This window comes from Sciurus carolinensis, chromosome 1 (genome assembly GCF_902686445.1).
Source record: "Sciurus carolinensis chromosome 1, mSciCar1.2, whole genome shotgun sequence".
NCBI lineage: Eukaryota > Metazoa > Chordata > Mammalia > Rodentia > Sciuridae > Sciurus > Sciurus carolinensis.
Window position 1 is genome coordinate 158,741,872 of NC_062213.1, and position 15,668 is coordinate 158,757,539.

The 15,668-nt window shown below is 33.2% G+C and overlaps 2 protein-coding genes across 9 annotated transcripts in view; one reads left to right on the top strand and one right to left on the bottom strand.

The window, feature by feature from the left end:
* The window catches only part of Dock7 (dedicator of cytokinesis 7), a 226,457-nt gene extending 223,397 nt beyond the window's left edge, over positions 1 to 3,060 (top strand). For all 8 annotated transcript variants that reach the window (XM_047552901.1, XM_047552908.1, XM_047552916.1 and 5 more), the window contains 2 exons: positions 47 to 214; positions 2,944 to 3,060. In XM_047552901.1, coding sequence (XP_047408857.1) covers positions 47 to 214; positions 2,944 to 2,986 — 211 coding nt within the window. In that variant the 3' untranslated portion in view covers positions 2,987 to 3,060. The remainder of the gene's footprint in view (positions 1 to 46; positions 215 to 2,943) is intronic.
* A 3,189-nt stretch (positions 3,061 to 6,249) lies between these two features.
* Positions 6,250 to 15,406, bottom strand: Usp1 (ubiquitin specific peptidase 1). Its single transcript, XM_047552931.1, is given in 10 exon segments — positions 6,250 to 6,378; positions 6,381 to 7,045; positions 8,297 to 8,498; positions 9,440 to 9,610; positions 10,307 to 10,998; positions 11,995 to 12,155; positions 12,870 to 12,974; positions 13,530 to 13,650; positions 15,223 to 15,334; positions 15,337 to 15,406. Coding segments are annotated over 10 exon segments (2,352 nt in total). The 5' UTR covers positions 15,392 to 15,406; the 3' UTR covers positions 6,250 to 6,310.
* Between the last annotated feature and the right edge of the window lie 262 nt (positions 15,407 to 15,668).

Genomic DNA, 15,668 nt, shown 5'->3' on the forward strand with positions numbered 1-15,668 from the left:
TGTGTGACCAAGTCTAAATCTTTTGGTAACATGCCTTTTCTCCTAGGTGTGAAGATGCCTTAAGAAAAAATAAAAGCCTAATTGGACCAGATCAAAAAGAGTATCAAAGGGAACTGGAGAGAAACTATCATCGCCTTAAAGAGGCTCTACAGCCACTGATAAACAGAAAGATTCCTCAGTTGTACAAGGCAGTATTACCTGTCACTTGCCACAGGTATGCTTGGTTTTTCTTATTTCAGAGCTCTTCAGGAAAATACAATCTGAATTGTTTTAATAGTAAATTGGTGTTAACTTTAAATGGCTTCAGATTTTGTGTCCCCTGAAACCTAACCAGTTCAACTAGTATAAGCTTTTTATCACCTATACATTAATAAGTCTGTAAGATACAAGTCAGCTTTCTTCCTGTAATTCGAGCATGCATGTTAATTGGGACAGATGAATGTTCATCTAGCCTACTAAAACTATTCCTTTTTAATATCGGGTTACATCTTCTGGTACTTTTGTGAGAAAATTCACTAGAATGTTATCTGGAACCAGGCATTCATTTTTCTTCAACTGCGCCGACAGTAAATAGTATAAATAATCTTCTAGACATGTATTAAAAGCAAATAACACCAATGAGTATCAGACTTCAGTATTTTTCTCCAAATTAGAAATGAAAATAACTTTGAACTTTCTACAGTTGAATCCTAATTCTACTTGAGCAGATAACTTAGTCTGCTTTTTAGATTTCTATATAGTAAGATAGTACTTATTTTGAAAAGATTGTTGTGGAAATTAAATGGCATTGCAAAGTTCCTAGGACAGTGCCTGGCCTTTTGCTTTTTAGCACCTGAATTCTGAAAAGGGCACAAAAACTGCTAAAAGTAAACTGCCATTTTTACATTTTGAAATCAAATTTACATATAATTGTTGAATTATTGTGGCGCTATTATTCCACCCTTTGAAGTAAAAGAGTAAAGCTATTATTATCTGTTAAATTAACATTTAGAAGGTTGTTCAAGCTGCTTATATGAAAACAATTTAGATGCAGAGTATACTACACTGCAGTAAAAACTTAAACTGGCTGGCACATGCCTGTAATCCCAGTGATCTCAAGTTCGAGGCCAGCCTCAGCAACTTAAAGTGAGGCCCTATCTCAAAAAAAAAAAAAAGAGCCAGGCACGTTGGCACATGCCTGTAATCCCATGCCTGTAATCTAGAGGCTGAGACAGGAGAATCATGAGTTCAAAAGCCAACCTCAGCAATTTAGTGAGGACCTAAGCAACTCAGTGAGACCCTGTCTAAATAAAACATAAAAAGGGCTGGGGATATGGCTGTGAGAGTGCCCTGGGTTCAGTTCCCAGTACCCCCTATTTTCCCATTAATTCAAAAGTCTACCAAGTGCCTGCTGTATATTATATCCCCCCAAGTACAAAACATACGACAAAACATGTTTTGCATCCACCCCATCTATTCTAATATGAGACATCCTAGAGGGTGGTTTCCTCTCAAAATTCCCAATGGTTTTCCCTTAGTCTTTTTGCAACAACTTCCTTCTTACTGTTTCCATTCCCCTCCACCAGTCATACCCACCAAGTCAAAAGTCCAGAGGGTGAGCGTGGTGTGTCCCTGAGATGGTCGAGCAGTTGCCTAATCCTAGGCAGTTCCTTCTGCTCCTTCCAACTCCTTTCCAAGGAAAGGCTGTGTTCTTCCTATCTGAAGGAAACTTTCCATTACACCATATCTTAAGTTTGCCGTCCTCTGTGATCTACTTTATGCCCAGTCTTTTAGGCTTAGTTCTTAATATTTACAGGTAATTTTTTTGGAATTTAGGAAAAAACCTTTTCTCAATGAATAGTATCCAGATTTCAAGAATGTTCTCTGGAACCAAAACAAGCTTTGAGATTCAAAGCTGGATGTGATCTCTTTTTACCTACCCTCTCCTTTCCGGGGGATATAAGGTTCCTGGCTTAATCTTAATGGTAAAAGAAACCAACTTAAGGGTAAAGAAAAATATACCATGAGCTTATTTCAAGAACATAATCCCTTTCTATCTCAAGTTCAAAATTTAAGGAAAAAATCAGAATTTTAATTTTTATTGATTTACAAAATATGGAATGTTATTTTCCAGTAGGCCTATGGGGCTTAAGATTCTCAAAGGTGATCTAGGACCCATGGGGAGTCCCTAAGGCCCTTGCAAGAGGTTCCTGAAGTCAAAACTTGTTTCATATTAATACCAAATATTATTTGCCTTTTTCACTGTCATTCTCATGAGCACAGTGGAGTTTTCAGAGATTACATGAGATGTGATATTTTAAGATGAGAAGCAGATGAGAATTTAGACCCTCATTAAACCACACATTAAATATGTAAGAGTACTATTCTACAATCTCTTGCAAGTTATTTTATAAACAGTGCTATACTTATAGGAACATGCAATTGGTTGTTTTGTAAAATAAAATTTTCCATTGTCTTATATGGTAAACATCAATATATGAGCTACAAAAAAATTCCTGGGGTCTTCAATAATTAAAAAATACAAAAATGATCTGAGAAAAAATGTGACTCTCTAACACTTAAAATTTTTAATATTTTAAAGAAATACCTGCTTTTTGCATTTTACTAACCCCGGATCTTTTCCTGAAATCTCCTTTATCCCTTATGTTCTTGTTAAATCACAATTATCTGCAGCACCTACTGGACAAATATAAATGATCAATAGGCCTGGCAAAGTGGTTACTATAATTCCCTTCTAGAGAACTGTTAGCCAGAATATATAAGGCAGAATATGTGTATGAGCATCTAACTTAATAAGAAGTGGTGACAAAACTTTTGAGATTATCCTGGCATTGGGGGGAAGAGGGAATAAAATATCTTAAAGGTATAGACACAAAAAAATGTTTTTTCAGTATGGTACATTTATTTTGTTCTTTTATAACTGTCTTCTTATTTTTTCCCCAGAGATTCCTTCAGTCGAATGAGCCTTCGCAAAATGGATCTCTAAAATAAATGCACTTGGTTTTATTCATTTGAAAAGAGCCATGTATTCAACATTGTGAAAAGACGTTAAGATCTGTTGAAAAATGGGACTTGGGATGTAATTCTGGAAATTATTAATTTACTCATTGAAGAATGCCAAAATGATATCAAATGTAGATTGTTAAAGTTTGAGAATCATGGCTATGGTTTCTGACATTCTGGTAACATACTGCTATCTTTTTTTTAAAGATATTTTAATGACTCAAAGGTACACTATAGATTGACCGTTATTTATACCATAGCTAATGTTAAATTTATTTACTTTAAGTTCGTATTTTTTAATTTATATTACCATTTATAGATTCGTTTTGGAACCATTTTAAATGTAGTAATGCTTATTTTAAAGGTACTATTAAATATGTGAATGTTTACACTAATTTTTAATGAGTGGAACTTTGAAAATTTTTCTTTATTGAAAGAGGCACAGAAAAGTTGAGTTGAACTGGCTCCAAAAATAGCAATATTAAAATCAAAATTGGCAGTCACTTTATAGGCCCAAAGAGCCCTGAATTAAATGAGTTAATGGGTTAAGGTAGATACTGGTAACTGCTTTCTAAGTTCAGAGTATCCATTTTAGATACCCTAAAAAAGAAATTTAGAATTCAAAAATGACTTCACCTGATAAAATTCTTGTCTATAAAGGATTAAATGACTGAGACAGCTAATACTGGTGAGGACAGCTTGATTTTTATGACTCAATTTTGTTATTAGTATGAACTTCATGACTCTCAGCAATTAAAATGAATGATTTGTGTTTCAGATTAAACAAGCTAGTCATCAATTTTTAATGATCTAAGCCAGTAAATCAGAAATCTATTTTAAAGCTATTTACATCACCATGAAGGTAACACAGAGCTGGAGTTTATTCATTTTAATCTATCAATTAAATAGAAGTCAGTTATTTTTTGACACTTGCAGGTTTTACAAACATGTAAAAAAGTTAAATTAGTTGCTTTAGTCAAAATTAACTCACTTAAAATTATAACTTCATACAGAAAAATATTGAGAAATTAGCATTTCAATTACTCGGCAAATTTTTTCAAAATAGTACATATTCATGATTTCTGCAGGTGTTTTGAACAATGGTTTTTGTGTCACTATCACTTATAGAATAGCATCCTTGAATAATTCCTTTGATCTACTGATCAGTCACATGAATCACTTAAGAACTGATTAGGATTAATACCATGGCTTCATTCTATAGCTTATGTCTATAGGTGATGGTTTATTTTCCCCCCTCAAGCATACTTCAGTGGGCAATTATTCTAAATTCTTAACTGCATCAGCTCAAAGACTGAATCAGAGATTTTTCAGATAAACCAACATTATCGGAATTAAAGGAACTATTTGAAGAGTCAAAAGGGCATAACTTCAAAAATCTATTTAGGGTTGGGGGCTGAGTGGTACAGCACTTGCTTAGCATGTGCAAGGCCCTAGGTTCGATCTCCAGCACTGCAAATAAAATAAATCTATTTGGGGAAGTGAAGCTAAAGGAAAAGGAAAAGGCAATGAGTCAAGAATGGAAACTCACCCACAAAAATGACAGTCTCCCTGTTCTTTGGGAATAAAGGAGGGTAGATATAAGATTATTATCACCTATAGGTCATTTCTCCTATTAACTCCCATGTCAGTTCTCTTACATTTACCTAGGTTTGGACTGTTTCACATAAATCTGAGTAACATTATTGAAGACTTCAAGATTTATGTAATTATTATTTGTTGTATTGTCTTGCAATACCAACTATTTGAGTGAAAACAGGCTTCCTTTTACTCTTAAACTGGTATGATACAGAATACTTAATTTCTTACGTGTTTTCTTAAAATGTAAAATTTCTTACATCAGGAATCTAAGAACTCACACTAGTTCTTAACATTGTCTTTGAGTTATTCCAGGCCCAGGCTCTGTCCTAGCCCTACTCCATCATCATCTTATAGATAGTGCACAGGGCTGTTTAAAGTTCCATTGGTGGTTATGAATATAGAAAGCAGAAGTACAACTTTTGTTTCTATCACATCACATAATCTTGTGGGGAAATCGGTCATTTATTGTTGACCAGGTATTCTTATTTGTTGAAATGGGATTATGTTATCCCAGAAGCACTTATATATTCAAAATGAAAATCTCTTTTAGTACCAAGAATGTCCTTTAACAAATCATATGACAATTAACCACTTACTGATTTAGTATACAAAATTTAAAATTATAGTTTAACAAAGTTTTTGTGCCCAAAGCATCATCTTAAATTCTCATTTTGGATTCCATTAAATCATGTCTATTTTCAAGGGCAACTAAGATGTGACAGTTTTTATTGTAAACCTCTTTTAAGCATGATAACCAGGCTGGACTATAAGCAGTTTCTCTGAGATATTCTTCACCTCCACTGTCAGAAAATACCAAGTATTATTAAAGGTAACATGCATGTTTGTTCTCTCCTCTCTTTCTCTCTCTCTATATATATACACACACATTGATTCTGTTCTTTAAGAGAAGTCAGCTGTATTTATAATTTTTAAAAATGCAAGTAAAAAATTTGAGCATTTGTATACATAGTTTTTAAGCAGTTTAAATTTTATTGACCTCCCAGTATTTAAAAAAAGTTAAATTTAAGGTCACACCTCTAAGTTTGATGTACTATATACAGATCGTGCAGAATGAGTATGAAGAGATACAAATTAGTCCATGCCCAAAAAGATTTACTAGAATACAGAATCATCTTCATAAATACATATAAAATTCTTATGAAGATATAGAGGACTGTCCAAGTTTTCTGAGACACTTTTCCAAAGTGATTCAAGGCACAAAATGTACACCACTGTGAATACACATTCTAGACTTTGTGCCTCTGATACAGCCCAAAGATTTCGCTTCCTGTTATAAAACTAAATGTACTGAATGAGATTCTGTTTCTTAAGTGAAAAACCACAGAGCTATAAACATGTAGATAATTACTCCAAAATATGGAGAATACAAATACAAGCACTTTATTTTTAAAAGCAAACACAAAAGATTGGTGTAAATCCAAAAGTGTTTAAATGCTTCCATTTTGGATAATTAAGAACCTATACAAGTTTGTTCCCAGAAGCTAATGCATCACTAGTCTCTAAGGAAAATGAATTCTAAAAATTAACATGGTTTTCAGTATTTCAAATTTCACTATTTATATAAAAACCTAGAGAGACCAATAATATCCAATAGCTTCAAAAGATAAAAGCTAGACTCTGATGTAATTGACTTTACCAATGTTTGTCCAGGTCTGTTTAATATATACACAAGGAAAATACACTCACTCTATAATTTCTTATAAAATAGCAAGTAAGGAGTAGATGTAGGAGATGTAGATGGGGAAAGAGAATTCAAAAGTCTTTCTCTTCAGTAACTTTCACTTCAGAATCATCAAAAAGCAACCACTTCCCTTCATATTCCTTTAAGCTTTGCACTACATATGAAATTTTGTTCTCAAATCCACTAATGTTAATGCCTGTTTGGTCACTGGATTCCTTGTTTCTATCAGATTCATGGGTCCCATTAGTATTGTTAGTCTCAGAATTTCTATTTTCAGCAAATGCTGTACTGGCAACCTTATCAGGATTAGATGTTTTGTTGTATAGCTCATAATCTGCTTTGCTCTTTTGTCCTCCAAGAAGTCCAATAGCTTCTACATTTTTTTTGTTCAAAACTTTACTTGGCTGTGTATTTCCACCAACTCTAATTGACACTTCTTCATCATCATAATTTTCAACTGCACCCCTTGCTTCCTCCTCATTCATTGGTTCTGGCTTACCTATTTCACACGTCTGGTCAACCACAAAATTTCCCTTATCTAGTTCTAAACTATTAAGGTCAGTGACTTTAACAGAAGCAGTGTAATGCCCACTACTAATTGTAATGCCACTATGCATCACAACTGCAAATAATCCATAGCTGTCATTAGTTGGCTTTGTGCTCCATTCTTCTAGTGACAATTTAAGAGGTGTCAATAAAGGAGTGTTGATCTTGGAAAGTCCACCACCATAACAATCAAACCTTTGGAAGAAAAAGAAAAAAAAGGTTTCCTGTAGTTCCATTTTAAATTCAAAATTTTACACCCAATGTAAAAACCAAGTCAAAGTCTGAACAAACCCTTAATATGTAGGTAAATAAATGAAAAACCAGAATAAAAACAAGACCTCAGTTGTGAATAAAATTTATAATATATACACATAATATTAAAATAACTGCTAATATTCAGGTGTTTTGTGGAGGGTATGTAGAATTTTTCATTATCTTTATATTTTCCTAATTTTATACACCAAAGAATTAGATGGCATTTTAAAAACACTGAACTTTGCTGGGTGTGGTAGCACACACTTGTGATCCCAGCCACCTGGAAGGCTGAGGCCCTAAGCAACTTAAGAGCAAGACCTTGCATCCAAAAAAAATGGGGGGCAGAGTGGAGTGGGGATGTGGTGTAGTGATAAAGCACCCCTAGATTCAATCCCCAGTACCAAAAACAAAACAACACTGAATTTTTGAAACTAAAATTCTTTACATTTTAATCATTTTAATATGTCTTCGTCAAGATTGGCAACAAAAATAAGCAAAGAAAATGCCCACTGAATTAAAAAAAGACAACTGTATGCTCTCTTATAATAATGTGTGTATGTGTGTGTGCATGTGAGACAGAGAGAGAGAAGAACATGCCCACGAGCAAGCTACTGGGAAGTTCATGTCATTTTCAAATAAGTCGTTAATGTGGAAAAGAATGAAATCAACAATGATATTATGCATGTCAGAAAAAAAGTCACAGACTATCCAAAATGCATTTAGCATTTTTATACTTATTTTTAATAGCTTTTATACATTTGAATTCTCAACTATAGAAAATTTCTCATCTTTTTCAAAGACTAGTTAGTCTGATTTCTTAGTTTACCTTAAAACCAAAGAATTTTGCCTTTATATCCTTCAAAAAAAATCTCAATGTATTCAGATTTCTTCTCTGCTTTAATAAGATCTACTAAAATTGAATTCTGTAAATAGCATCTACACAATGAATATGAAAAAGATATATATAGAAATCATACTAAATAGAACATGTGTTCATACCAAAAGGATTTAAATTAATGCATTTTACAAGGAAACTGTTTTAAAGAGAACAACTCTTTCTAAAGCAATCTTTACAAGTTATTTCATTTCAGTCAGTACTTAGTTATATTAAACTATTTAGTATTTTAAACAAAATTTCTCCTCTATAGCAGCTTATTTTCTTCATATATAGCTTTTATTTACAATACTCACTCCAAGCCACTAGCAGCAAAGCACTTCAGATGAATAGTTATAACTTCAGGCATTTTATCAAACAAAAGACTTCTTTCGGCTTCAGTATAATGATGGCAATTTTCACAGAAATATTTATCTTCTCCTACAATCCTCTCCACAGAAGCAAATTGTGAAATTGCCCATCTCAAGGTCTTCATTTCTGTTTTTGGCTCTGGAGAAACTATAAAAAAGAGAATCCTTTCCTTTACAGATACAGTATTCAAAAATTAAACCACAAAGTTCCACATGCAAAATTAGCATTCAGTTTCAACTGACTACCCCATTCCCCCAAATAACTGAAGAGATTTCTTTTTCTTTCAGAAGTTCCTCCTTAATAGCACAGCTTTTTTTTTTAATTTTTAGTTGTAAATGGACACAATTATCTTTCTTTATTTTTATGTGGTGCTAAGGATTGAACTCAGTGCCTCATACATGCCAAGCAAGCACTCTACCACTGAGCTACAACCCCAGCCCAGCATACATATCTTTTAAATAGTGTAATATTGTAATTGGTCAGCAAAAAAAAAATTTGTGTGATATGGACGGCAAAAACTTCTTGGTCTCACTGTAAGAGACTAGTTTAAAGTCAATATTCAGCAAACCAGTCTCATTATTTTGCATGACAACTGGTTTATGGTTTGCACCAGACACACAATGGTTCCAATGGTGTGTTAAAAATTACCTCAAGTAGCTCCGAAAAATTAAGATCCCCAAACTAACTTTTATTAAATAAGCATTTCATTTTTCCATTCTAACATACTATATAAAAATAAAGATGATGCACTTCTCCAAATGCTATTAACAAGTGAAGCTGAATAAGTAGAAAGGCTAGGTGGGCACAGTGGTGCACACCTGTAATCCCAGTGACTCAGAAGTCTGAGGCAGGAGGATGGCAAGTTCAAGACCATTCTCAGCAAATTAGGGAGGTCCTGAGCAATTTAGTGAGACCCTGTGTCAAAATAAAAAACAAAATGAGCTAGGGGTATGGTTTAGTGGTAAAGCTCCCCTGGGTTCAGTGCCAAGAAGAAAAGAAAGGCTATATAGTAGGACCAAGGACACTATATTGTTAAAGAAAACTGTAATTATCATTCCATGGTCCATTGAGACTCTAATTTTGCTTACTTTCAGAATTCTCCTCTACTTTGGAAAGTTCATCTTCTTGTACTGGCACACTGATGTCCTGAAAATCTTCTCTTCTTTCTGTTAAACTTTCACATTCCAAACAACGAGTCCTTAATACAAGCTGACCTTGAAATAATTTCTCCACTAGCTCAAAACCAATTTGCTCTGCACCTGAAATGAAAAAGAAAAATATAAGCCTATACAAGTTGTTTTTCGATATAGTTCAAATAACCAATTTTCTAGGTTATCATGAGTAAAAGCCCCATTTTCATGTCTGTTTATCAGCCTTAAGAGGTCCCTTGTTGATGAAATATAAAGTTCCTGTAAAGCTAGTTTTAATTAGAATTACTATTATTTTTTAAGTCAGCTATATTTCTCAACTTGCTTCCCAAAGATACCTCCTTATAGAATAATCCCAGAATATGTATGACACTATGGTAAAACCATCAACCACATCAATACTACATATTCTCCCTGAGATATATAGATATGGACAAAACCAAGTGGCATAAATACTCATTACTTTGAAATTTTACTAAATGTATTTTCCCTTGAATTTACTTCAAATACTACAAAGATAAAAGAAAAAATAATCTCCATTAAAATATACTGGACTTTCCTAGTTTATAAACCATAAATTAATATTACCTTAAGATTAATGACATTACATGTATATATATATATAATACACACAACCGCACATAATCTAAGCACAGTGCTTAAAATACCACAATTCATGCTGTGTTGCTTTCTCAAACAAAACAATTTTAGCCTCACAGATTATACTGTACATTTATCTAAGGAAAAAATTTCTATTTCTGCAGTGATTAAGACTTCTACCTATCAAAGTCTAAGAATTATACTGACCTTTGTTTATGGACTTAACTTCATTAACATTTACAGGTTTAACATTATTTCCTGGAGATTCAAGTCCACAACCATTAGCTGTGTTATCAATTTCACACTTCCCCAAGTCCTCCTCAAGATCATACTCATTTTCTTTAGACTGTCCTTTGGATCCTTGGCTTGTTGTTATTTTCCCCAGACTACAGAATTTCGAAAGAATGCTGGGTTGCTTAGTTGCAGACTTTAACCAATTTATTTTAACTCTTGATTTCCTTTGTGAGAGTCTTGCACTCTCATTTTCAGAAACACACTTGGGGATTACTTTAGGAGGAATCTCTAATGTATCACCAGTAGCTTTTCTTTTTGACCTTGTTTGTCTCTGATTCTCTTCCAATGACTGGTGTTCCTTAGATACTTTAACTTTTTTCTTTGTGTTACCAAATTCTGTGTCACTTTTTCTTTTTCCATTCCCTTTTGGGAGTTTTTCTTTATGGTCTTCAGAATTCCTCATACTGTCAGTCTCCATGCTGCTAATTCCACTCATTTCCTCTTTCTGGTGAGGTTTTTCTTCTACCTTAGTCGATAATTCTGCTACATTTTTTACTTCTTCTTTTTTTAGAAGTTGGCATGTTTCTTGAATGTTTCCCAAAATACACTGTAGTACTTCCTGTGCATCATGCTGTAGATATCCTTCATACATAGGGTTCAGTTCCCTATAAATAAAAATGTCCATTTCATCTACTCTAGTTTGAAGACGAAATATATAAAAACAAATATTTCTATAAATTACTATATTTTAAAAATCTAAAGATACTTATTCAGTTAATGTGAAACCTATCACAAACCAGGTTTTATTGAAAATGCTTTTGATATTATATGTATATACAGTCCTCACAGTAACCCCTGGAGGTAGGTCCTGTGATCACTACTATTGATGATATGGGAATTGGGTACAGAGAGGTTAAATAATTTGCCAAAAGTCACAAGTAGTTTAGATGAAAAGCCAGGATTCAAATCTGCTCTTACTACCCTGCTACAATGCTTCTAAACAAAGGCAAAGCAATGTACAGCACCTATATCAATTTCGAAACTAAATGATTCAATGATTTTTTAAAGTCCTACAATATTATAAAATTTGTTAAAATAATGCTGTTTTATATATAAAGTTTCACTTTTTAAGACAATACCAGAAAGCAATCTAACTCAGTTAACTAAAGGTTCTCTTCTAAGCACTTATATAAATGATAAAATATTTGGAACTTACAATTTATACATATAACACATTTTGAATATAGACCTATAATTCCTAGTCTGAAATCCTTAGGATCCACATGTTTAGGAATTCAAAAGATTTCAGATTCAAAAAGACAACAAGACATAAGCAAAATATATATCATTTAACATGATATGGGCAATACCCTACAATTAAGAAACCATTGCTATTTCCACAGAAAAATGTATGAATGTTCATATTAGTAATAAACATGAATAGACTATAAATAGCCTCATACAAATTCAAATCTAATAAATTCAATACCAAATTTATCCAAAAAAATTACCAGTTTTCAGAGCCTCTGATGTCAAGTACTATGGACCTGGAGTTCCAATTTTCCTAGCCTTTATTCCTATACTGTTCATGTGCCACTCTCTCCCCCAAAGACAGGAACAAGTTGCTAAATTAGAATTGTAAAATTATACGCTATACCTACCTGAGTGTGTTAAGCAGTCGCCTTGGCTGGGTAGCAAGTTCATCAGTATATTTCTCTGGATTTAAGAGAAAACTAGCCTGAAGCTGTTCTACTGAAATGATTAAGGACTGTAAACTGCATATAAGTTCATAACTTGCCAAAGACTCTTCTTTGCAATTTCCCTGTCATGGAAAAACCACAAAAACCAATATTTTCGTTTATGTACAAATTAAGTACTTTCCTTAGTTTATGAACAAATTAAGTATGTCTCACTAAATAACTCTAGGCTTTCTAAACAATTTCATTATAGCACTAATTTTACGGGGTATAAAAATTTTTTTTTGTAATTTCAAAATGTTATTTTTAGCTACTATGTGGATAATGATTTTCTAATTACAGAAGTCAAAAGTTTTGTTTCTTTAAACATATTTAAATATTAAAGTTGGGGCTAGAGTATAACTCAGTGGTAGAGTGCATGCTTAACATGTACAAAGCTATGGGTTTAATTCCTGGGATTTCCCCCACCCCATCCCCCCAAAAAAGCAAAAAACAACTAAAATTCCAAAAACACAATGGATAAACAGGTGATATGAATATGACAAATTTGTGATAGTGGTATACAAATGACAAGTTTGATAAACAATACATGAGAGGAATGGAGAAAATACTCTGTACAGGGAGATAATCTGGTAATTTACCTCACTAGAATGATAAACACAGCCTTTCAGACAGAATACAGAACAATACTGAGAATTTCAATTTTCATTTAGTTATTAAGAGAATCTTTGTCATCCTCCTCTCCAATCCTCTTTAAAAATCTTACCTTTTTACTTGTAAGCAAGTGAATTTCCATTTTTCTTTTTACATTACTTTTGCTGAGTTTTTTTTTCCCCTACCTTATCTTTTTGATTGGCTTCATCCTTTAGAGCTTCCTTCTTCCTTGAAATAATATTAAATAAGTGCTTCACTCCAGACTTAAAACCAGGACAAAAATATAATACCTATAAAAAGTTAAAATGTCTAAGTGTTATAAACAAACATTCTTAAAATCATTAAAGTACAAGGGTGCTTTTTGTAGGGCACTTTTAATAAACATTACCTAAAATTCTAAGATTAAACTTTCTGTTAAAACTTGTTCTCTATTTCTTCAATAGTAGCCTCTCTGGCATTATACACTAAGCCTTTAGCAGATAGTATTAACATTTATCTTTATGAGGGCATACAACATAATACCAATACTGTTTCAAGGGGTAAGATATCACCATTCATACCAGGAATCAGGCAGAGAAATTAAAGGTTTGGCAACTTCCACTTAACCCAGGTCAACTCAATTTTTCTATCTCACCTTTACTTAATATATCCTTTTCTCTCACCCCAAAGGAGGTTTAATAATCTGCAATTTAGGAATCATTATTTTAGCCCATTATGGTTTACTTGCAATTAAAGGCAAAGACAGTAGCACAATTAAAGCCTTCCAATATTTGAAATCCTCAGAAACATTGTTACATCATTCTTGCCTATTAATATTTTAGTATATAACAAAATTGTCAATTTACCTGAAGTATACTATTAAGATAACAAGTATTGCCGAGATTATTCAGTCCCACAAATGGTAACAAGTTTTCTCTCTTCTCACAGTTTATAGGTGAGGACTGTGCTGCAGGAACAACTTGATCACTAAAGTATAGAGGGGGAGAAAGGTATCATGAAGCAGCATCTTTAGGGTTCAATCCTCAGTAACACAATAAATAAAGAAAGAAACAAAATGGAAATATTGCTTCCCGAGAAGGGTTATCCTTCCCAAAAGGGTTATGATCTGAACAATTTTAGTAATATGACACCTTAAGAAATCTGCACAGGGCTGGGGCTATAGCTCAGTGGTAGAGCACTTGCCTTGCACGTGTGAGGCACTGGGTTCGATCCTCAGCACCACATAAAATTAAGATTGTGTCCACATATGACTAAAAAATATTAAAAAAAAAAAGAAATCTGCACAAATAAATTGCTGTAGACCCAAAATAAGAATATTAAAAACATTATTACACTCAAACTTCAAAATAATTCCCTTAGGAGGATATTAATCCCATTTTTCAGATTAAAAAACTGAGGAACTGGTACTGTGATTTTTTTTTAAGCCTACTCTGTGATGTTTCAATTAAGCACTTTAATTCTGAATGTGAACTTGGTAATAAACTGACTAAAAAATATTTGGGAGGCTGCACTAAGATTCTATTAATAAAGATTAAGAAGAGTCTAGGAAGAGAATTTATCCCTCACTTAAAAATGAATTGTTCAAGCCAGGCACCATGGCCCACGTCTGCAATCCCCAGGGACTTGAGGAAGCTGAAGCAGAGGATCTAAAGTTCAAGACCAGCCTGGGTAATTTAGGGAGACCCTATCTCAAAATAAAAAAAATAAAAGGGATAGGGGTTGTAGCACTATAGTTAGCACCCCTAGGTTCAATCACCAGTATTAATTAATTAAAGTCTATCATGCTTTTACATCACTTAAACAGTGGGTCCCCCAGTATTTTGTGTACCTTACAGCCAATAATTATTACAGTAGTACCTCAAAGCATAAGCATGAATGCTGATGAGCAAAAGGTTTACAAACTCAATGTATGACTGCTAGATATTAGGAAATCACACATGGGACCAAATCAACTTTAGTCACCCAGCAGAGCGCCTATGTGTTGAATAGATAGAGCAACGTGGAATAAATTATTCCATTTCTGATTTCTGTAAGTCACTGAAGAATTTCCATAAAAACATTTCTTATTTTTAAGTACATTTTAAGTATCAATTGCAGCTGTATGCCTCCAGCAGATATATTAGTTACGACTACATGCCTACATAACTATAGTTTAAATAACTTGATACCACTGTCGTCTTTTGAACACAACAAAAACAAAAACACCTATTTCTTAATCCTTACAACACCAAAATAATTAAGTGTAAACTCCGAAAGAGAATTTAGTCAATAAACATTTTTCCAAATTATCCTAAATGGCTCAAGAAAATGTTTATGAATTAGTATTGTGGTGTGATGCCTGTGGGGAACCACCAGTTTTGCTCTGTTCCTACTACATGCTGCTAGACTTTTCTTACTAAAAGCATACTAATGTGTATTTTTTTTTTCCCTACTACGAACTATCAGATCAGTCTGGAAGTATTAACCCAAGTTCAATGCTTCTTCACTGTTTCAGAATTTTAAAAAGTACAGAAATATACTTATAAATAAGACACATACATTTCTGATCCTCTATATTCAGAAGCTTTTTCTTCATTTTCTTGAGAATCTGTGAAATCTAAGGCTCTCTTAGTTTCCTTTTTCTGAAAAAATTTCAAAGAAAGTCTGTTTTCTTGGATGGACTACCTCTTGAAAGCCCATTACTTTCACTGGGTATGACACCAGGCATTTTCTTTTCAAATCCCAAGGAGTTGACAAGAATTAATTTATAGAGGGCAGTTGTAATCACCAATTATATCTGTTAATCACAAAGAAAAGGTTTCATTAGTTCTCCATTATTAGTGTAGGCAACCGAATCATCAATTGTGACAACAATATTTACCAGGGAAATGGTAACAAATTAGAACTTTCAAATAATTAGGAAATTATTTGAAAACCGAATGCCTGGCAATAGGTACGCAATATTTATTGCTTAAATGAAGAAGTATGCCACATTGTCCTTAACT